The sequence below is a fragment of the Zootoca vivipara genome, chromosome 5 (assembly GCF_965207765.1).
Source record: "Zootoca vivipara chromosome 5, rZooViv2.hap1.1, whole genome shotgun sequence".
NCBI classification, from domain to species: domain Eukaryota; kingdom Metazoa; phylum Chordata; class Lepidosauria; order Squamata; family Lacertidae; genus Zootoca; species Zootoca vivipara.
In genome coordinates, this window is record NC_142588.1 from 28,369,964 (window position 1) to 28,392,602 (window position 22,639).

The window sequence follows — 22,639 nt, forward strand, 5'->3', positions numbered from 1 at the left end:
GCGATTCTCCAGGATTTCAGACAAGGGACAATCCCAACGCTGCCTGGAGAATCTGAAGTCTTCTGCATGCAAAGCAGTTGTTCTACTGCTAAAGTGCCCCCCTTGTTCCACCCCTTGGGCTTTGTAGACAAAGAATGCAGAGCTCCCACTAATTTCTACCCATTCTGTTCCAACACATGCTAAGGCTGTGCATATGAGTTGCTTTCAGGTTTGAGTTAGAATCTTAAAAAACCTGAATGTTCATGTGGCTAGAGAATCTCACTCATCTTCTGGCTTTCCCCAGTACATTCCTTACCTTCTATCCACACACCCCAAATTCATGTCCCATATAGGGTGCCCATGAATTCAATTTTGGGACTCCACGCCTTTTTACAAGGCTGGCTTTTAAAAGCAATTAACACATATGCACACATTCATGGCCTCACATATTTGGCCATTTGATATTTTGTGTGCTCAGTCTTGTTGTGTATCATTGCATTCATGAAGGCTAGAAACTTCCTTTGCATTGTTATTCTTTATAAAAAGAACTCTTGGATCTTCAGAATTCTAGAAAGATGAATGAATGAATCAATTTATTACAGTCAAAGACCAGAGATAGAATTCTAGGGAGATCCCCAAAACTGAACAAAATGTTTTTTTGGAGAATCTGTGCAACCCATGTAGTGTTTATGTTGCAAACAGCATAAGGCACTTTAAATGGTTTTCATAAAGTTCAATATATCTGAATATTTACTAAGTTTACATTTCTTACAGTGCAGCCCTGCACTTATTTACTCAGGAGCAAGCTCTACTATGTTCAATGGTAGGTGTGTACAGTATTGCAGTCTTAAAACTGCGCTAACAGGAATACACTTTATTTTTGAAGGCAACTTTTTTATATTTTATCATCACAACAGCTTGAACTTAAATGATTCATTGACAGCCTAAGCTGCTAAAGAAACAAATATTGTTTACAATAATAAGAGGAAAATGAATCCATGGCAACACAGATGTACACGAGTATCCAGTCATCATCCTGTCCTAAATATAGACTTCATTTCCACATAAACAGCTCATGGGCAAAAGACACACTTCATCCCTATGTTGATAGAACTGTTTCAATATAGGGAACTTCCATTTTCCATTAAGAAAACCCAATTAGGATACATCTTACAAACAACTGAAATAAGCTCAACCCATTAAAATCTCAGGGCGTTTCTAGTTGAGGAAAACAGCTCAATTCCGTTCAAGGCAGCCCTATATAAGAGTATATCCCATGCAGGATTTAGCCCTTGAGAGCTAAAATAATACACAGTGTACTGTATCTCAAACCTGCCAAAAGGCTTCTGAGATAGACTTGGTTCTCCCTTAAGCCCTGCCTTGCTCTCGCTCTCTCCATTAACACTGTGGTCTCTCTACTCACCCAAGCTACCAGTTCATCAAATCCTTTCTTCTTACAATCTGACAAGAGCTTCGCCAAGGCTCTCCCTCTTCAGCCTTGCCTTGAACTAACAGGATTAGTGTTCATTTGTGTGGTCTTGGTCAGGCTGTGATTTATAGCTGCTGGCATGGCTCCCTTTTGTATTCCTTTCTGATGAACTCTGAACACCGCCTTGCTCCCCTCCCCCACCGCCCCAAAAGCACAGGGGCATTCTGCTCAACTGTGCATTCCACTAACCTATTTCCGATTTAAGAAAGAAACAAGCTGCTTCTGAGTAGAGCTAACCTGCGGCATCCTCCCATCTTCCACTCCACACGTCGAAGTCTCCTTCCTGCAATGGTTTCTTTCTCTGCACACAAGACTTCGGCATTTACAGGACAATTTAAAGTATCCAAAGCACACGAAATCTTTCCATCCCACAAACGGGATGCCTCGTAAAAGACCAAATGATGAGGCCCCTCCCTGCTGACAACTAAAAATGCAAAATATCCAGCAACACAGCAGCTAAAAGCAGTAATAAAACAAGTCACAAACCTTCAGCAGTTGGTAAGAAGTTTAACACCCCATTAATTCGGGCTCACTGTTCCAAACACCCATTAAAACAAAAGTTTCTCCACATTCTTTTCACAGCAAGGACTACCCTCCTCCAGATAAAGAGGTTCACACCCTGGTTGCCACTCACCAACCTGTCCCTCTGCCAGCTGATCTAACCCTATCAAACAAAGAAGAAACTTGAAGCTGTGGGAAAGAATACACAGAAGTATTATTGGGGAAGGGCCTTCGCTCAGAGATAAAAGCACATGCTGTGCATGTAAAACATTCTAGGTTCTATTCCCAACATCTCCAAGTAGAGCTTGGATAGATTCCTATGCGAAACCCTGCAGAGCTTCTGCCAATCAATATGCGCAGTACTGAGCTAGATGGGCCAATGTTATGCCTCACAGTATAAGGCAGCTGATCTGCCTATGTTCCTGTGCCATGGATGAGTTGAGAGTTAATATTTGGAGCAAGGAGACCTCCTAGAGAAGTGTGGGAAGAAGCAACCCATTGAGGTTAAGAAGGTTGTTGGCTGTTAGCGTACTAAGAGAATCTGGTTCTCAGTTGTGTTGCATTTTAAAAAATAGAAGGAAGTTGGCTTCCCATTTATTTAGAAAGATTTATATAGACTGCTTAACTACAAATCTCTCCAAGCGATGTACTTAAGGTTACAGGCAAAAGGCAGCTAAAAATCCACAAGACTTATTGAAAACAAATACCGTGTTTCTCCAAAAATAAGACACCGTCTTATATTTATTTTTCCTCAAAAAAAAACACGGTGGCTTTTCAGGGGATTTCTTTTTATTATTAAGTATGGTACAGTTTGGAAGGGACCCAGGTGGCGCTGTGGTTAAACCACTGAGCCTAGGGCTTGCTGATCAGAAGGTCGGCGGTTCGAATCCCTGTGACGGGGTGAGCTCCCGTTGCTTGGTCCCAGCTCCTGCCAACCTAGCAGTTCGAAAGCATCTCAAAATGCAAGTAGATAAATAGGTACCGCTACAGCGGGAAGGTAAACGGCGTTTCCATGTGCTGCTCTGGTTTGCCAGAAGCGGCTTTGTCATGCTGGCCACATGACCTGGAAGCTATACGCCGGCTCCCTCGGCCAATAATGCGAGATTAGTGCGCAACCCCAGAGTCGGTCACGACTGGACCTAATGGTCAGGGGTCCCTTTACCTTTATGGTACAGTTTAACCTACAAGGTTAAATTGCCTATCACTATGGCTTATTTTCGGGGTATGGCTTATTTTCGGAGAAACACGATATTCTCTTACTCCCTGGGGAGTTTGCTTGCATCCCCTTAATTTTATTCCACCTCAGCCACATTTTGGGACTATTGTAACAGTACTGAGAAGAGAGCGAGACTTGTCAAATTGCGTTTGGGGTGGGGGACTACTGCTTGGGAAGCGGTCTAGGCCAAAACACCTTTTGAAGTGCAGAGGCCCCCTGAGTGGCATGGTGGCGCGGTGGGAGTCCAGTCCAAAGAGAAGCCTCTCAAAGGTCACCAGCAATGATGGATAACTAGCAGGCGAGGCCCTTAAATGGTGGGTGTTGCTCACCAAATGCCGGGAGACTTGACAAGGCTGCGAAAAGAAAGTGTCAGAAAGAAAAGAAGGGACAAAGAGGAAGGAGAGAAAAAGGGTCTGGCCTGGAGGCTGGCGAAGGAAATAATGCTTTAGCAAGCTATTCGTTTTTCATCTACCCACAGAGGTCATGTTTTCCCCTTTTTACCGATCTTTTCTTCTGTCTCATTAAGCTCCCCAATGGGCCTTTTTCCATCTGAAAAGACAGCTGCCTCTCTTCCACTCCCCCCTCCCCCTGCCTCCGCCCCAAACCCAGCATCCTGAACATTCACAGAGTGAAAAGTGTTCCCTGCTGAGTATAAACCATGAAATGGGGTTGAAAATAAAGCTTTTGATTAAACCTGACAATTTCAAGCTTCTCATGCCGCCCCCTAGAAGCTGGGGGAAAATGACATCATGCATGACACCCGGTTCTGCAGGAGGGGCAAAGGCAGGGTCAGGGAGTGGCGGAAACCCCTTCACTTCTCTACAACTTGGGTTCATTTAAGGAGCAAATTGGTGCACTTGAAAGGGGAGGGTTTCCAAAACACCTCATTTAAAACATCAATTTATAGGGAGATGAGATGTCTTTGCATTTACGTTTTGTGATGTGACAAAGTTACGATTTTAATATTTTGATGGTTTTTCCTGTTTATGTTTCTTTGCTATTGTTTTACTGGGTCTGTTTTATGAGATCTCGAATGATTTCTAATGTAATGTATTGTTCTTTTTATGGTGCACTTTGTGCCCTTAGAATGTTTGTAAGTCACTTGGAGGCTCCTTTATAGGGCAAGCAACTAATAAATTGACTAATAATAACAATAATAATAATAGATGAACCAATAGCAAACGAACCATTCTGCACATGTAGAACTGCACATCGTTTATGAAAGAGTAGTTCTAGAACACAGCTGGCATATAAAACAGCAGATAAATCTGGCAAACATTAATTAAAAGCATTCATCCTAGCAGCACGATGACATTTGTTGTCATTGTTGATGCTGGGATAGACCCTCTGTTCCAAAAAGGGAACCGCTTATTTTGAAATCACTCCAAAGCTTCTCCAGTATTTGCTGAAGTCTGACCTCTGGTAAAACTGCAAGCAAAACATCTTTTAGCTGGTCACTTCCAACAAATTTCATTGTATAGCCAGAGTTTTAAATGGGGTTTCACATCATCCAAAAGCCTTCACCCACGGAAACAGTAACTGAGGTGCCAGAAGGATCTGACGGTCGGTTACTACTAACTGTTGATCAGACCTTTCGATCAAGAGTCGTGATTTCCTTTGTAGAGAATCTGAGCAACTCCCTGCTTCAACAGCCACTTTCCCGCCCACCCAGCCCATGGAAATGTCCATTGAGCCAATCCAACTATCCTTCGCTTGGGTAGGCCCCTCACCTTCAAACACAACATCAATGCCATTATAAGATATGAAGGTTTCACAATATGCACCATTACGGTCTCGCAGACTTCTAGGATACATATGTGCGCTCACACAGAGAAACTAGAGCACGCACCAGTGAAACTACGTCATCCAGTGCAAACAGCAGATATCCACACTCACGCGATCAGTGGTTATGCAGCCCTCCCTTCCAGTCCCCATCTGTAACAGTTAAAATAAAAGAACCGAGCGCCTCACTATGTTCATGAGGGTGAGGACGTAATTCTGGACATGTTCCTTCCCATGGAATCGCACGACAGAATCGTCCACGGCCAGCAGAATCTCTATGTTGTAGTCGTCTTTCTTGGCGTGGCGCCTCTTCCGATCTGCTTCGCCAACCTGCTCTTCAATTAGGTTCAGTGTGTTTGGGAGCTGACCTAGGCTAAAGCCTGGAACTAGAAAAGTTAAGAGCAAAGATAAAGGGGTTGAAAAGCTATCGCTGGCACAATTATGGAATTTCAGTAGTTATTCTGGTGTCTAAAATTTATTATTCTGCAAAAAAAAAAAAAACCTTGAAACACATACACCACAAGCCAAAGCATGCAAGTTATCTTCACACTGAAACATATATGCAGTAGTGTTTGGACCATCTTAATTGCTGTGAGTCGAGCTATCACTATAATCTGTGTCTAAAGTATTGCCTGTTGTGGACCAAGGATTGGACAAGAAAGCCTGAATGCTCCTTAAACAGGAAAAAGGTAGCCATGCTGGCCCGTAAGAATAAAACCCAAAATACACAGTAGGGCCAGACTATTTATTAGGTCAGGCATCCCCAAACTGCGGCCCTCCAGATGTTTTGGCCTACAACTCCCATGATCCCTAGCTAACAGGACCAGTGGTTGGGGATGATGGGAATTGCAGTCCAAAACATCTGGTGGGCTGAAGTTTGGGGATGCCTGTATTAGGTCAACCAAAATGTCAAATCTTGAACACTATTTTGTGACATTTTGGTTGGCCTAAGAATAGGTATTGCCCTGCCATGTATACTGGAATTTATGTGCCTTGATGGCCTTAGCTTACAAAATTCAAGTCAGTTTCAAAAGGGCAGAGAAACAGCTAACAACAGTTTTGCATTCTGAATCTGGACACAGAAAGAAGTGGAAAGACCTGGGAGCTTTGAGTTTGGGTACAGCAGATGGAAGGGGCACAGGGGTCCATGCTGCTGGTTGGGGTGCCTGGGGCAGGACTAGCAGTTGAGGTGTCAAAGATGTCATGCTCTGAAGCTCTTAAAAGGAGAAGAAGCTATGCCTTTTTTGCTTTCTATATGAAAGCATGTAGATTGATTGATTGATTCATCCCCCCAATACAAAAATAGCATCTAGGCGGCATACAATAAAAAAGTTAAAAATAGAAATCCTCAATAAATAAACAAGACTATAATCATTAAAAAATCCATCGACAGCAGTACAGTCAAACCTCGGTTTTCGAACATCTTGGCTGCCGAACATTTCGGAAGCCAAATGCCGAAAACCCAGAAGTAAATGTTTCCATTTTCAAACATGCCTCGGAAGTCGAACAGCTTCCACTGAGGTACCACTGTATTTTTTCCCCAATTTTCTCTGCAAATTTGCAGGCCGCCCTTTGACCCATGGTTTTCGAATGTTTCGAAAGTCGAGCGGACTTCCGGAATGGATTACGTTCAAAAACCGAGGTTCCACTGTATATGAGCTACGATTCGCAACCCACAAAAAAAAAACAGAAAATATACAAAGCAAAAGAGCAGATAATGTGAACATAGAGTTAGTGGTTGCCTTTCTGGGTCTCCCAAGGCATCTGGAAGGTTTAAGAGGGAGAAACAGAATCTCCATAGAAGAAAGAGAGAGTGTGTGTTTTCCCAGGAAGGGATAAAATCAAGCTAATGAGCACTAGGTTTTTATTTGCAAGCAAGCAGGATTCCAGCTCTGCTTCCTGTGGAGTAGTTGTGGGGGGGGGGGAATGGACAACACTTCAAACACCACTGCAGCACCTTGCCAAGAATCCCTCTTCAGGCAAAATGTTTTTTTCTGTCCTGTTTTTTTCTGTTACAGCAGCAGAGAGTGCCTCCATGTCAAATCTATCTGGAAATGGATGTGTGGGAGCCATGAACACGATCCCGGAAAAGTGCATCCATCTCAACAGGAAGACTTACCTTCATTATGATGGTCCTTGTATGCTTCTGCTCTCTGTTTGACGGTAGACCTACGGTAGACCACATGAGCTCTCCCATTCTTTTCTTTCTCCCACTGTCCTCGCTCCAAGGGCTCAATAAAAAACTCGCCGCTGTCTGTACGAATCAGGCCTGCCTGAAGAGCCATGGAAGAAAATGGCAAAAGAAAAATAAGGAAGCGTGTATTGGTGATGTCAGTATGGAAGCCATGTTTTTGGCCCCTATGTATTCAGCAGTATTATTAACAAATCCTGGAACCTCCCAACTTTGGGGGCAAAAATGCAGGACTTCAGTGATCATGCAATTTATACTATTTGCAAGGCTGGACACCACTAAGAGTCTATTTGTTTCTCTTGCTGATAAAGGAATAGCAGTGTTGTGGTTTTTCTCACTGTATTAAATACTATAGCACTGGGCATTTGTGCATATTTCCACTAGAGACAAAAAGACAACAAATCACATGCCAAGACAGCAGTGAATTTCTGTTGGGGTCCATAAATGCAAGCAAATATCCAGAATAGTAGAAATGGCATGTGGGGCATAGCTGGTAACATAAACATCATTTCAATATACCAATATGTGCCATCAAAGGTGCTATTATGCACTCTAGAGTGACATTAATAACAACAGTAGTTCTGGTGGTATTAATAACTCCTGGTGATTGTGTGAACTTTCCTCATTTGTGCCATTACAAATTTTGCTGGATCCTCTATAATATTTCCAACTAGTCTTCTTAACGTGCAACTTGGCAGAGAGCCCCTGTCAATTCCTCCGTTTTCAAATCTTTGGTTAGTCACAGTTCTGATTTCAGTTCACATGCTACATTTTGAATGCTTCAGGAAGAATCTGCCTTAGAAATGCAGAGCATCACAATGATGAATACCCCCAACCCGAGGAGTCGCTGCACGAAATCCTTGCGATACCAGAAGTCTTTACTCTGAAATAAGTCTTGTGCTTCCAATAAATCTGCATTGAGGCTGCCCATCAGTTTTGTTCTGAAACTCCACCTGATTAAGGCTTTGTACAATCAAAAGGAAATAAAATCACACACTGCAGACTGACAGATTTTGGCAAGGATGTTAATATTGACCTAGCAGTCACTGACTTTCCCTAATCACCATCCACATTTTTCTTCATCTGTTGGCTATGAAAAAGCTCTTTTGTAACACACATCAGCGGTATCCTTTGAAGTTCTGCAACAATCCAGACTATTTTTTAAAGAAACATTTTTGTCCCTATTAAGCCAACAAACGCTTTGGGAATTCGAAACCAACATTGGCCATGTTACCATATTTGGCGGCCTCTGGTCCCGGCTTAATTCATTGCCGCAGAGATGCCAATACATGCCAGTCTGTCCACACTGGGAAATAAGGCCTGAGAACAATGGTTGATTTACCTGCACTGCCAGAGAGTTGGAAGAGTTGCTGCAGTGCTCTCACACTGACTGCGCAGCAATAAACTAATTTTGCCTATCAAGCAGGCAGCAGTTCATAGGAATGCACTGTAAAATCACTTACGTGAATATTAAATACTCAGCAAGCTTTGCCTGGGGTAAACAGCTGGGCAGTGGAGGTTTATGTAGTACAGGTGGAATGTAATTATATTAAACCAGCCTTCACCCATCTGCCACCTTCCAGATGTTTTGGCTGCAGCTTGCACCAGCCCCAGCCAGCCTGGTAACACGTTGGCAAAAGTTGGTCTAGACTACACACACAAGAAGGAATATTGGTACCACAAATGTACTGCAGCTAGGGTGAGCTCAGAATGTCTTATATGACCATCAGTTTCCCTTCTTCTGTTTTTTACAGTTATAGACATGTGCAAACTGGTTTCTATACTGTGCTAGCATCAATGAAAGAGCTCAATATTTCACCTACCACCACCTCCCAAACCTCCCTGCCTTTCAATATTGTTTACCCATCCAAAGCAGCACTAGAGCTTCAGACTGCAGTAAGTGGGGGCAAGGAAGAGCTCCAGGATCAGGGTTGCCATGTCTCCTTTTTCCAGGACACGTCCTCTTTTTCAGGGGTGAAATTTCTGTCTGGGTGGATTTTTTAAACTTGCCAAAATAGCTCTGGCTATACTTTCTGGATGAGCCATAGGCATAACTGGTGGTTGAAGACTTGCTTTCCTCTTCTATTCTCCTGCCCCACCCACCTCAACAATATATCAAAGCTTCTATAGCCTACATATAGTAGGGGTATTTAAAGTAAAGAGTCGTCATAGCATCCTCTTTTTTGCTCTTCAAAATATGGCAACCCTAGATCTCCCCCTCCCTTCACTGCTTGCAAATCAAAAAGGAGTGCACCCTAGAGGGGAGGGAGGGAGGGAGGGACCAGATCTCCCTTGATCTCTTTTAGGACCTTCACAGGACATCCATGAACACGGGAAGAATCAGGAGACAAAAGAAAGCAGTGCTTTCACACATCACATGCTTAAACTACGGAAGCTGGTTTCACAAGATGGCCACAAAAGAGGAATAGACAAATTAGGTAAGACTACCAATGGCTACTAACCATGGTGGTTATGTTCCACCTCCACTGCCCAAGGCAGCACACCCCTGAACACTGGCTGCTGGGTATCACAAATAGGGAGAGTTGCCATTACCCTCACGCCCTGTTTGTAGACTTTCCAGAGGCATCTGGTTGGCCACTGTGAGAACAGAATGATGGACCAGATGGGCCTTGGCCTCAACATGGCTCTTTCTGGGTTTTCCTTACTACACCTGGACACTGCCTTCATTGGCTAGTTACAAATGACTTCCAAGTAAAAGGAGCATAAGGACAGCCAGCAGTGTACTGATCTGGTTGAACACTTTCTAGAACCTGATGCCGTTTGATCCCACACTTGCTTACATGGAAGCAAGTTCCTTGCTGATCTCAATGGGATTTAAGCCCAAGTGAGTGTGCATGTGATTTGTTGCCTCGACATTGCCTGCTCCTTTGCATTTCTGCAAGAAAGGATCAAGCAACCCTTTCTTATGACCTTTACATGGAATGCAGAGCGCAGGTTGCACGTTACACACTTGTCAGCTTCCTGGGATGACTGAAAAAACAGTCTAGACAATTGATTCTAATGATCTGCTCCCTACTGAGCAATCTAATTTTCCATGTTATAACGCTGCCTTTGAACAGATTAAGGTCACCGAACTGCAGGTGGCACAGGGCCTCTGCTAATGAGTGGACCAACACAATGTTGGTCCAGAACCTAGAATCACACTTTTAGAAAACAACACATACACACACACTTAAAACCTCTAACCTTTGCAATCGCCAAAACTTGCCTCACTTGCACTCCCCTCTCCTGGGCTAGGAATAATAATTACTTCCAGGGAAAGGGCTCACACTGACCCCACTGTTCAAGCCACCCTGAGAAACAAAAGTACATGTAAACTTTTTAAAAATTATGTATCTGCAAGAATGAATGGGAGTGTTGAGGTCATGGGCTTGTGTACACTTTTTGCTGTGCTGTACAGGAAAGAAAATTCAGTAGAGCTATGAACTTGCATGGCTTTAAAAGAGGATTGGCGAAATTCACTGGTAATCATAAACCTCTAGTCTATTTCACCTCCACTATTGGAGCAGGCAACCTGTCTCTACATTAGTTTATGGGAATCACAAGGAGTGAGAATTGTAATTGAACTCCAGTCCTGTTTGTGACTTTCTTCACTGTAATAATAGGATGCTGAACTAGATGGGCCTTTGGTCTGAACCAGGAGGGGCTCTTCTAATTGTATATCACAGGTTCTTTTTTTGCCATTGCTGCAGGGAAAAAAAGCAATTTTTAAAAAAAACAGGGCAATGCACTAACAGTGTGATCCCCTGTGCAGCCTTCTCAGGAACAAGCATCACACAGTTCAATTAGGCCTACTCCCACATCACAAGGTCTATAGCAGGCATCCCTAAACTGTGGCCCTCCAGATGTTTTGGCTTACAACTCCCATGATCCCTAGCTAACAGGACCAGTGGTCGGGGAAGATGGGAATTGTAGTCCAAAACATCTGGAGGGCCTTGGGGGTGCCTGGTCTATAGTGTCTATAGTGGAGTGTCCCAAACTTGGGTCTGCAGCTGCTGTTGGACTACAACTCCCATCATCCCTAGCTAGCAGGACCAGTGGTCCAGGGTGATGGGAATTGTAGTCCAAAAACAGCTGCCAACCCAAGTTTGGGAAACCCTGGTCTATAGCTTCTTCTACTGCATATGTCAATGGCAAAGGGAGAAAGCCTAAGAAGTCACCACACTGTCAACATAACAGAGCTTCTTCAGAAGACAAGCAACAGCAGCAAATTGGGGGGGGGGGTTAAAAAGTTCTTCTATTGTCATATTTCTCCCTCCTTTTTGGAGGAGGGCTAAAGGTGCAGACATGGCTGTGAAATGTCCCAAAACGATCCCATACAGGAGCCTAATCCCCTTATTTTCTCTTCTCCCAATGGTCCTGGCACCAGCCTTTTCAGCCAAGCACATTTCTCCGCTGGAATCTCATCAGCTGAGCAGCTTTGGAGTTGGGAGTCAGCCCCAAGCCAAATAGAGACTGGCTTGGCAGAAGCTCCTGGCAGCCCCCAGCATGGGAGGCTAGTAGGCAATGCTTCAGCAGACCCTGCCAACCTCTGCACCTCCCTGCCAGCTATCTTGGTAAAGTTTGGTCTCAAACATTTTAGTTGGCTTGGAGGTGATGAGCGTATGACTGGACACAAGCCTGTAGGCTGATGCGGGTTTTCTCAACGTTACTCAGTAAAATAAAAACCCTGAAGCGTTCTGTGTACACACATGAAGTCAAAGCCAGTCTAAATGTTCAGAAGCAGCATGTGGTGCAGAACTGCATGTCTGATGGGTCTCCATATCAGGGAGGGAGGGGGCAGTGGTGTAGCCTGGGTTTCTAGTGCCTGGGGTTGTGCAAAGTGGGTGGATGGGAGGTACGCATGTGCATTCAACTGCCTAACAATGTCCATGTCACCGAGGAGATCACAGCCGCAGAGATAAGCAAAGAAGAGTTGTTCTGTTGTATGGAGAGGTCACTTCCTGGTTCGCATGGAGAGCCATTTTCAATGGACCCCCAGCAACGGAAGCATGTAGCTGAACTGAGGAAGCACCGGGTGTTGAAATTTTGTGCCCCTAGCAATTTTGCGCCCAGGGCAACCATACCTTATTCTCTGGCTTACCAAATATCCAGCATCTGCATGGCCAGCAGATGGAAGTAAATATCTTCCGCCTCTCGTTCAAGACAGGGTATGTCTTATTTTGAATACACTGAGCTGTATTCAACTACCCTGTTCTACTAGCAGAAACCAGCATGAGGACTCCCCTGCTAACACAACAGGGCTTTCCCCCTTGTGCATCCCCCCCAAAAAAAAAACCACTCTAGGGGCATGTGGGCAGAGCCGGTGGGTCCATTTAGGTGAACTAGGCAGTTGCCTAGAGCGCGTAAATGGAGGGGGCGCAAAAACCCCGCGCCACCGCCGCCCTCCCACGGCGCGCGCTCGCACTCCTCCCGCCTATGGAGGTCCTATGGAGCGCGAGCCAAAAGGAGAGCTCAGCGCCCTCCCGCCTATGGAGGGGACACTGTGAGCTCCTCAGCGGCTGCAACGAGCGAGCAGCGGCGGCAGCACCTGTAGCTGAAGCCTTCAGCTATGGGCGCTGCTGCCGCCGCCGCCGCTTAAGAACTCACAGCATGCCCTCCATAGGCGGGAGGGTGCTGAGCTCTCCTTTTGGCTTGCGCTCCTCCAGCCTATGGAGGGGACACAGGGGCGCCAGGAGGTGATTTTGCCTAGGGCGCAAAAAGCCCTAGCACCGGCCCTGCATGTGGGAAACCCCCACCTCCAGAACAATGTGTGGAGGGAGAAGAAATGCTTGCAATGTAGGAACAACCTCCTTAGCACCACATTGAATTCCACCCAGTACGACCAAAAATTAAGCACAGTTAGTCTTTGTTATTTGGGATTACACGCTCGATAATCCACCCCACACCCCCAGTTTCATCCACTCTATTACAAGTGTTTTTATTAGTCCATAGGCATAAGGGAAGGAAACTCTACTTCCTGAAGTTTGCATCTTAGACAGCTTCCATTACTACCCTACTTTACATAACTTTCACACTCTGTGCCTCATTAATCCATCCAAACAACTAATCAGAACTTAATTTTAATGCAGGCTTTCATTTTCAAGTTGGATCCAGTTCTGCATAAACACATGCTGAATCACACAGGTCAGTGTGACACTGCCAAGGAAACATCGTCTCCAATCATAGAATGTGGGCAGGTCAACTTTAGGTGGAAACAGTTTTTGTGGTAAGGATTCCTATCCAGATACACAAACACACAAATGCTGGCCTTATCTCCTGACCCTCCCCAGGAACCAGCGTTTTTTTTATTTCAAGAATTGGCACCCCCAGGGCCAACAAAAGACAGTGTACAATGTACTGCTTTTCCTACGTGTTCATTGAATGATCTTTCAGCAGCTTCAGTATGTTTTATATTATGGAAATATTCCCCAGCCTCCTCCAACACATTGCATTCTCCCTCTTTGACACCACAGCAGCAGCAAATCGTGGGACATTTCCTTCTTAACCAATTCCAACCGATCAGGACTCACGTGGGAAGTGAGATGTCACAGGGCTAGGAAACCAAACAAGGAAATGAGGCCAATGCTTTTCAACCTTCCACGCTGCAGTGGATCTTTGCCACTGTCCTTCCATTCCTGATAGGAGAGTCTTGCAAAATCTTGCAAAATTGGTGAACATTTCTACACTCTTCATTGCAAAAAGTGTTCCTGAAAACCGGAGTCCCTATTTTGGCACATTCCAAGAGTGAATAGGATTGAGTTAAAACAGCCACACATACTGAACATTGTGTAAGGCCGTTATTAAGAAACATCTGTACCAGCTGCAGACACAGCAATGTTTGTCAAGGGCCTTGGGGAAGTTAACTGCAACCTCCTATCCCCATTCATTAATCAAACTCCAACAAGTTCCCATTACACTGTAAATGGAATAATGACTGGTGTGCACTTTTCACTTACAATGAGAGTATTCTAAAAAAGCAAAAAGACCTCAGAGCAGCCCATTCAATTCCTGCCAGGGAAGTTGGGCACTTAACATTTTGTAAGTATGCCCATTTTAAAGAACGCTAGCTTTATTTGTATGTTTTGCCAGCTTGTGCACAAATGAAAACAAGAAGAAACGAGGCCGGGGGACTCAACAGTATTCCTTCAGAGAGTTTCTCCAAGCTCGATCCAACACCAGGAATTCAGCAAGTTAGGTACGTAGGATGTTGCCATACAGAGTGAGACTAATGGTTTGTCTCTACACTGTCCGGGTCTTTCTCAACTCCACCTGGAAATACTCGGGATTGAACTTGAGATCTTTTGCGTACAAAACATGCATTCTGGCACCAAGCCATGGTCCCCTCCCAGTTCTTATTTCCATCCTCCCATGACAAGGGATGTCAGAATTCCAACAAAAATGGGAAAGTAAGCAGAGATTGTTGCAGTTCACACGCTTCTCTGCAGTCAGGAAAGAACATCAGTCCAGTGAATAAAATCTGTATTCATTTATGTAGCTGCTGTTGTTTTTAGGTCTGCATATGATACATAATTATGGTTGTTGTTGTTTTGCCATTTTCTTCACACTAAATGTTATATAGGGAATGTAAATAGTCACATAACTTATGCAACTTATGTACAGCTAGATAAACAAGGTAGCATTTGGCAGAAAACAAACTATGGTGGAAAACAAAAGAGTGCTGACTGTGATGAATACCAAAATAATAGAACCATAGAGTGGGAATGGACTCCAAGGGTCATCTACTCTGCAATGCAGGAATCTCAACTAAAGCCTCCATGACATAGAATCATAGCCTCCCTAGATACCTGCCCATGACATAAGATGATCAAATGATAAATTGCCATTTCAGAGGCTTTCATCAGAGGTTAAGAAGATGCAGTGATCAGGATCGCAGGACACTCCAGTAACAATGCTACCAGAGTTCAAAAATATCCAGTTTTGAACACAAGTTCCCCTTGCCCCAGAAAATAGTTTTTTGCTCATAAATCACGAACATTATCCTCATGTGCCTGTTTTTGTGCCTCCATGGTCTACTTTCCTCTGAATTTAAGGGCTGTCACTAAAGTTGGTTAGGGAGGAAAAGATTTTCCCCAATTCTGTTCCTCCTCTTTCCTTCCACCTGAATTTCAGTATAGCTAAGAGAACACCTAAAACCAATTCTGGAATTTCACTTGCTTCACCTTGTTAGCACAGTCCCCTGTCACCACAGTGCACATATACTTCGATGAAACATTGCAAAACAATAAATTGTACGATTGCCTCAAAAAAATATAATTGTGTGGTTTTCCACTGGTGCATACACAAACTTCTGCGCAATGGTAAAAACACCACACAAAAAGAATCTTGGAGCAATTATACATACAATCACATAAAGATCGATAAAAAGCACTGTGCATCAGTTAAGTATTACAAGGGGAACACAAAGAAACCCAAGGAACTAAAAGCTGTCACATACTGCACAAGCACCCTACCATGTTCGAAATACATATTCATTCATTCATTCAAGGAAAAAGTGGAAATTCCAAGTGTGCAGGTTTTTCCTTAGAAGCAAGACTGGGTGACTCAGAAAATCCCGGAGGATATTTGGATGAAAAATTCAGAAGCATCCTCAGCATTTGTTGATTTCTGAAACAGAGTTCAGCTTTGAGTATGCAGTTAAAAATAACAATACCCTATCTCCTAATTTGTGATTTGAGCAATCAGTTTGGCTTGGAATTTCCTTGTTAGGAAAAAAATAACAATGCATGCACCACAAGTGCAGGCACACTTGCGATCTCTAACGAAAGCCAAATTGGGAACCTGGCTGTTCCAATTTTTTTAAAATAAAAACTTGAAGTCTGGCTATTTGAAAAACAAAACCCTTGCATCATGAACAGCAGACCAATGAACCGATTTAAAAGTTAACCTAACAAGGCAATCAATGTAAAAATATTGGCATGTGCCTTCCAGTTTTGCTGGTGCAGGTGACCTACAATAACCAACCATGCAGAGGGGGAAAGTCGCCAGTATATAGCAGCCTGGTGGATTTTAAAACCCCAGCCTTTACTAGGCAATGTTTTGCCATTCCCCACCAACACCGAGAGAGCATGCATAGATCAGAAAGAAGTTGTGTATGTATAATTACATGCAAGTTCAAAAGTATGATTGTTTTTTTAAAAAAGATCCAAGCATTTGCCAATGCTGATCATAAATTGCCAGATTTAATTGAAGCTGAGGAGAGTTTGCCTATCTCTAGCATAAGGGGGTGGGGTGGGAATCAAAAGCCCTTTTCTGCGCCAGCGCCATCTGCAATGGAACCAACACCAGAAGCAAATCATGCAGTCACTTAGGGTCAGAAATCTCTTTAGAAGTTCCGATGAAGCCATGTGCAATCTGAGAAGTGCTCCTCATAAGCACTTGCACTATTCCAGTGGATCTCAGGGCGCAACTTTCAACATAGCCGACTATTATGCCACTGAAGTGATTATGTCTGTTTCTGGAGGTTCTCAATTGCCAGTGTGTTTAGGATGCAATCCCAAAATAGAAGGTGACAACAAGGACCAGCACAGCCTGTGATGCTCTCCAGGCTGTCCAAGCTCACTTTTCACTTGCCCTTTGCATATGGGCCATTAAAAAGTCAACACTGCAGTCTTTTATCTTTTGTTCCCTCCTCCTATCCTTAGGGAAGGAAATAAATCAAAAGCCTTTATGTTTGTAGTCTTGGACACCAACGTTTCCCTTGTCCATGCCTAGGGAATGAGAGGTTTAGTCATTCAAATACTGTAGATACTATCACTTGAGAGAGCACAGTTCTATCATCTTTCTCATTTGAACAACACGGCTCTCATTTAGAAGTTTTTTTAAGCCAATATGTGACACAGAAAAGTTGCTGTGACTGAGGATACTTTGGGAATACAACTCAGTGATTTGTATAATTTGAAGAAGCAGCTATCTAAGATGCTAAACAAGACAGGCATTGCCAGAATGAGCTCAATTTTGTAACAGAAACACGGCTGCTTCATTTGGAAAACGTTAAAATAAACTCATCCAAACAAAACGGAGAGGTTTTGTGGAATGAAATAACTGAATGGATGGACGGGGGTGTTTCAAACCTCCATTGATAGTCTGTTTCGATACAGGACAGTGGAATCCACCAAGCTGGAAACTTGCCAGTCGTTTAATGAAAAGTCAGACAGTTTGGCACAGACATTGCACATTGTGCCATGGATAAAATTACTGCCCTCTCTAGTGTTTCCTCAATAAATCAATAGGAGAGGAGGTAAAGAGGACAACACGCCAAACAGGACAGGAAATGCTGACAGTGAAATACGAGAAAACTGATAAAAACTGCTACTTGGAGATCATAAGGCAAGGAATCTCAGCTGCAAAAAAAACAGTCCGCTGCAACTAATATTTCACTAAGATTTTAAAAGATCTGGAAGAGCACCAGCCAAGAAGAGAGGCAATTTCAGGCAGAGAGAGATCATTTATATTAAGCACTGCAAAAAATAAATACCATAGCAGTTTGCAACAAAAATTATCAAACGGCAGCAAACTCTGCCTGCAAATAAACCCACTCATCTGAGAAAGCCTGTAAAAATAGAAGTTTTCAGCATCAGACAAATGCATACAATGTTGGAGCCTCTCTAACTGCAGTGGGCAGCATGATCCACCGAGCAGGGGGCACTTCAGTGAAGGGCCTAGTCCAAATCACTACAGAATGAATCTCTGGTACTGTATAAGATAGTCCCCATAAACACCTACAGTGAGCAAGTAGATACATAGGGAGCAAAGTGGTGTTTCAGATATCCTGGGCCCCAACTTTTTAGGGGTTTATATGGACCCAGGTGGCGCTGTGGGCTAAACCACTTAGCCTAGGACTTGCTGATCAGAAGGTCGGCGGTTCGAATCCCTGTGACGGGGTGAGCTCCTGTTGCTTGGTCCCAGCTCCTGCCAACCTAGCAGTTCGAAAGCACATCAAAATGCAAGTAGATAAATAGGAACCGCTATAGCAGGAAGGTAAACAGCATTTCCATGTGCTGCTCTGGTTTGCCAGAATCGGCTTTGTCATGCTGGCCACATGACCTGGAAGCTATACGCCGGCTCCCTCGGCCAAAAATGCGAGATGAGCGCGCAACCCCAGAGTCGGTCACGACTGGACCTAATGGTCAGGGGTCCTTATGCTTAACAGCAAAACCTTAAATCTGGCCGGCTGGCATATTGGGAACTGGCAATAGTTCCCTCAGCACCAGCCCTACATGCTGACAGAAGGCAAAGCTGACCACAAATTGGCTTTAAAAAGGTAAAGGACCCCGGACAGTTAAGTCCAGTCAGGAACAACTCTGGGGTTGCAGTGCTCATCTCGCTTTACAAGCCAAGGGAGCCGACGTTTTGTCCACAGACAGTTTTTCCGGGTCATGTGGCCAGCATGACTAAGCCGCTTCTGGCGCAACAGAACACCGAAACCAGAGCAGAGCATGGAAACGCCGTTTACCTTCTCGCCGGAGTGGTACCTATTTATCTCCTCGCACTTTTTGGCGTGCTTTCGAACTGCTAGGTTGGCAGGAGCTACAACTGAGCAATGGGAGCTCACCCCGTAGCGGGGATTCAAACCACCGACCTTCTGATCAGCAAGCCCAAGAGGTGAGTTCCTCAGAATACGTTTCTACGTCCCAGTGGTGAGGGACTGATGAGCCTCTCTCCCACCAGCAGATGGGAGAGCAATCAAACCTTCCTGGATGAAATTGCTAGGGTAGTGTGTTAATTAAGAACCCGGGGCTGAAATCACTTGATTTAGTTAATGTACCCGATTCAGTTAATGCATATTATTACTGCTCACAAGTTATGCTTCCCCCACTTTAAACGTCACTACACTCCCTCCAGTTAGCCTAGATACAACATTGTTATTTATTAGAAATATTTATGAACTCTAAGCTTCGTAATACCACCACAGAGGTATACAAAAACAAAACAAAGAAGTTTTAAGCAAGTAAAAACAGGTAAAACCTGGCATCTTGAAACTGTGGCCCTCCAGATGTTTTGGCCTACAACTCCCATGATCCCTAGCTAACAGGACCAGTGGTTGGGGAAGATTGGAACTGTAGTCCAAAACATCTGGAGGGCCGAAGTTTGGGGGTGCCTGGGTAAAACAGTTCTCAGAGGATATCAATTACTGCCCACAAATAAACTCCTCCTTCTGGAAACGTCCGGGAAAACAAAACAAAAAAACTTTTCCTGCATCTGACAAAATATATGGGAGCCTGTTTAACGTCAGTCACAGGCATCTCAAGGTACAAATGGGGAAGTCAAACCCTGGAGAATTCTTGTATTGTCTGATTTGGTTCCCCCTTTAAAATATGGCTACAATTCTAAACATTTAACAAGAATGCTATTCCCCACGCCGTCCCCCCAAATACCACTTGCTTAGGCTATAGGAAATCACCATCTTTCCTTTCTGCAAATCATGGGGCGGCGGGGGGGGGGGGAGAACTCAGCAGACATCTGGACACTGAAATGAAATATAGGGGCCGCAAGGGAAATTTAGGCCAGATGAAGACTCCTGGGCATCTCCTTAGTTTGCTTACTCACTTGCCTAGAAAATGACAAGCAGCTGGCTGAGGGGCATATGAGCTACAGCTGTAGTGCTGTTTGCAAAATGATACAATACTTAGGTTTTCAACTCCATGGTAATTAGAACTTCTAATTTCCTAAACCACTTTGGAAAAAACGGATCCCCTGTTCATAATTATACAGCTGAGAAGGACAAAAGCATTTTGATGTAAGGGGCTAAAAGCATCTGAAGGTGTTCATTCCTACATATCCTGCAATTATTGTGGGTTTTTCACCTGATCTTTTATCTTCAAAGAGACACTGCTCTGTATTTTTACTTATTAAACAAGCCGTGCCCCTGCAGGCTCAGGATGAGTAAAACTAATTGGCAGGTTTAGGAAAGTCCGCAGCAGACCAACTCTGTATCTAGATCCTTGCTAGGCATGGATGAGTCCATCAACATCAGTTTTTCTTACGTTTCTCATTTCTCCAGTCTTACCTTCAACTTGTCTTGTCTCTGCCCTCTTGTGTGGGTGAAAATTGTAACTAAAACACTTGGCTAGTGTAGTGTGGAAAAACAAGGGGCAGAGCTGTGGTAAAGATGTGCCAACTTCAAAGCCTTTGAATTCGGGCTTAATCATTGGGATTATTCTGCAGAAATAGAAATGACCTGCAGAAATATTACACAGGGGACACCTATTTTTTTGTGCATGACCGCTGGCGTTTGGGTCCTTTTGGACCGAGAAGAGGGCAGAATGGGGGCGTAATTGGGGGGCAGAACGGGGTGGGGTGTATGGGTGGCAGGGCAGATTTATGTGTGCTTTGCTGACATGCACAGAGGCCAGGAATGGAACCCCACGCAAAATGGTCACCACCTGTATATACCAGAACTCACGACCCTCTTCATTGTAAACTGATCCATGCATTGGAATATAGCTTCATCAATTCCCCCATAGCTAGGATGAACAGGCATTTCCATCACCGAGACATTCAACTTTGCCATCTCAGCTTTCGGACGGCTGATATTATCAGATCCCCAAGTATAGCCTAACACCTAGTGCACATAGGAATAATCTTAATACTCCACTTTATCTGTATTGCTCGTTATATTTTGATGCAGCAAAACTCACATTGGGACTAGCAGAATATTGAGGGGGGGTGTCTCATTTCCCCCCCTTCTCTGAAAACAAAAATAATAACAATAAATGGTTAAATGTAAGGAGTACCTGGCTGCAGAGAGGACCTACAGGGAAGAGCCTTACTACAAGAAGCGGGGCAAAAAAACATACCGTACATTAATTTCCGATTCAAATCCAAGATGAAATTTAGCATGCAAAAAGGAGCCCCTGTATCCACTCCTTTGAATTGCCAGTAAGTATGGTACATAAGGCTTCTGTCTAACCTGAAATCAGCGATGACAAAGAAGCAGCTAACAAATAAATACCTACAAAATTCTCATATATTTGGAAATGTGCATAAATAGGGTTGCTATTGACAAAGATTTCAATTAACATAGGATATTGTTGCCAAAACCACATGGTACATTGCACAGTGCACTTGGTACGCTTTAAGACCTGAACAGAAGTTCAGTCAAACGTGCAATGTTAGGATGGCAGTGACTCAACCAAGCCTGCATCTGTTTGTTCAGCATCAAACTTACACAGAAACCTGCCAATTTTGTGGTATGCAGACACTTCAAACTAGGGCTTCCACTGGTCTCAACTGTGACACTCAGTGCTCAGGCATTGAGTGGACCTGATAGTAGTAGCCCAGGAAGGGGACAGGGCAAGCCTACAGAACCCTAATATTCACTGTGTGTACACACACAGAGAGACCATTAAACACTTCAATATGTTATCTAAAAAAAACTTCGTTTAACATAAAAGCTGAAACTTTCAGGATGCTGAATTATGTACCAAATATAGAATTCTGCACTTGTGTGATACATTTATGAAGCTCCAGAATACATTTGAAACTAGCTCTGAGAGTGCAAGTGAAATTTTGCTGTTGTTTAGTCATTTAGTCGTGTCCGACTCTTCGTGACCCCATGGACCATAGCACGCCAGGCACTCCTGTCTTCCACTGCCTCCCGCAGTTTGGTCAGTGAACTTTAGAGTTGTTTTATTCCAGGCTTCCTCAACCTCGGCCCTCCAGATGTTTTGAGACTACAATTCCCATCTTCCCTGACCACTGGTCCTGCTAGCTAGGGATCATGGGAGTTGTAGGCCAAAAACATCTGGAGGGCCGAGGTTGAGGAATCCTGTTTTACTCCCAACAGCAGCAGCCCCTGCCCCATGGCAAACTAAACTGGAAACTGAGAGTAGATCCAAGAACTATTTGAGATATGGTACCCAGGGTCAGCAGTTGATCAGCAGTTGAATGAAGAAGGTCCCACAAGCAGGTCTTTGAAACCTTGGCAGACTTAAATATTTAGGATTCTGCAAGTGACTTGGAAGTTTGAAAATCGACACAGAATCCCTGAAGTCATCATTGCCAGCAGGTGCCTCAACTGGTCCAGCAGTGGTTCATGCAGGCTACCATTCTCTTTAAAACAGCAGCTAGGCTGATGCTCACGGAAATAACCTAAAGCTGGCAGCAGGTGGTTCCCTGAGATTTATCTATAATTGCAGGTGAACCTATCCTATCCATTCTGCAATACACTCTAGTTGGCAGGGTTCCCTATCAGCCAAAAATAAAGTTCAGCCTGGCTAGTAGCAAATAATTTGTGCTGCATAAGAGCCAGAAGTCTGATAAAATGAACAACAGTTCTTTTGTGAAGAGCAGCGTTTTCCCTGAGCCCCACTAAGGCACAAGACTGCTGAAAATCAAAAGGAAAACATTGTGATGTCAGCAGAACAATGGGAATTCCCTTCACACCCACTTACCTGCCGGTACTCCCCTGTCCTGATCTGCCAGACCTTCAACCAGGAAACAGAAATTTTTGAACTCT

General features: G+C 44.0%; 1 protein-coding gene across 3 annotated transcripts in view; it reads right to left on the reverse strand.

The window, feature by feature from the left end:
* Positions 1–22,639, reverse strand: part of ADAMTS14 (ADAM metallopeptidase with thrombospondin type 1 motif 14) — a 70,128-nt gene that overhangs the window by 43,424 nt on the left and 4,065 nt on the right. For all 3 annotated transcript variants that reach the window (XM_035137953.3, XM_035137951.3, XM_035137957.3), the window contains exons 3-4: positions 7,087–7,240; positions 5,157–5,353 (exon numbers count right to left, since the gene is read on the reverse strand). In XM_035137953.3, the coding sequence (XP_034993844.3) occupies positions 5,157–5,353; positions 7,087–7,240 (351 nt within the window). The remainder of the gene's footprint in view (positions 1–5,156; positions 5,354–7,086; positions 7,241–22,639) is intronic.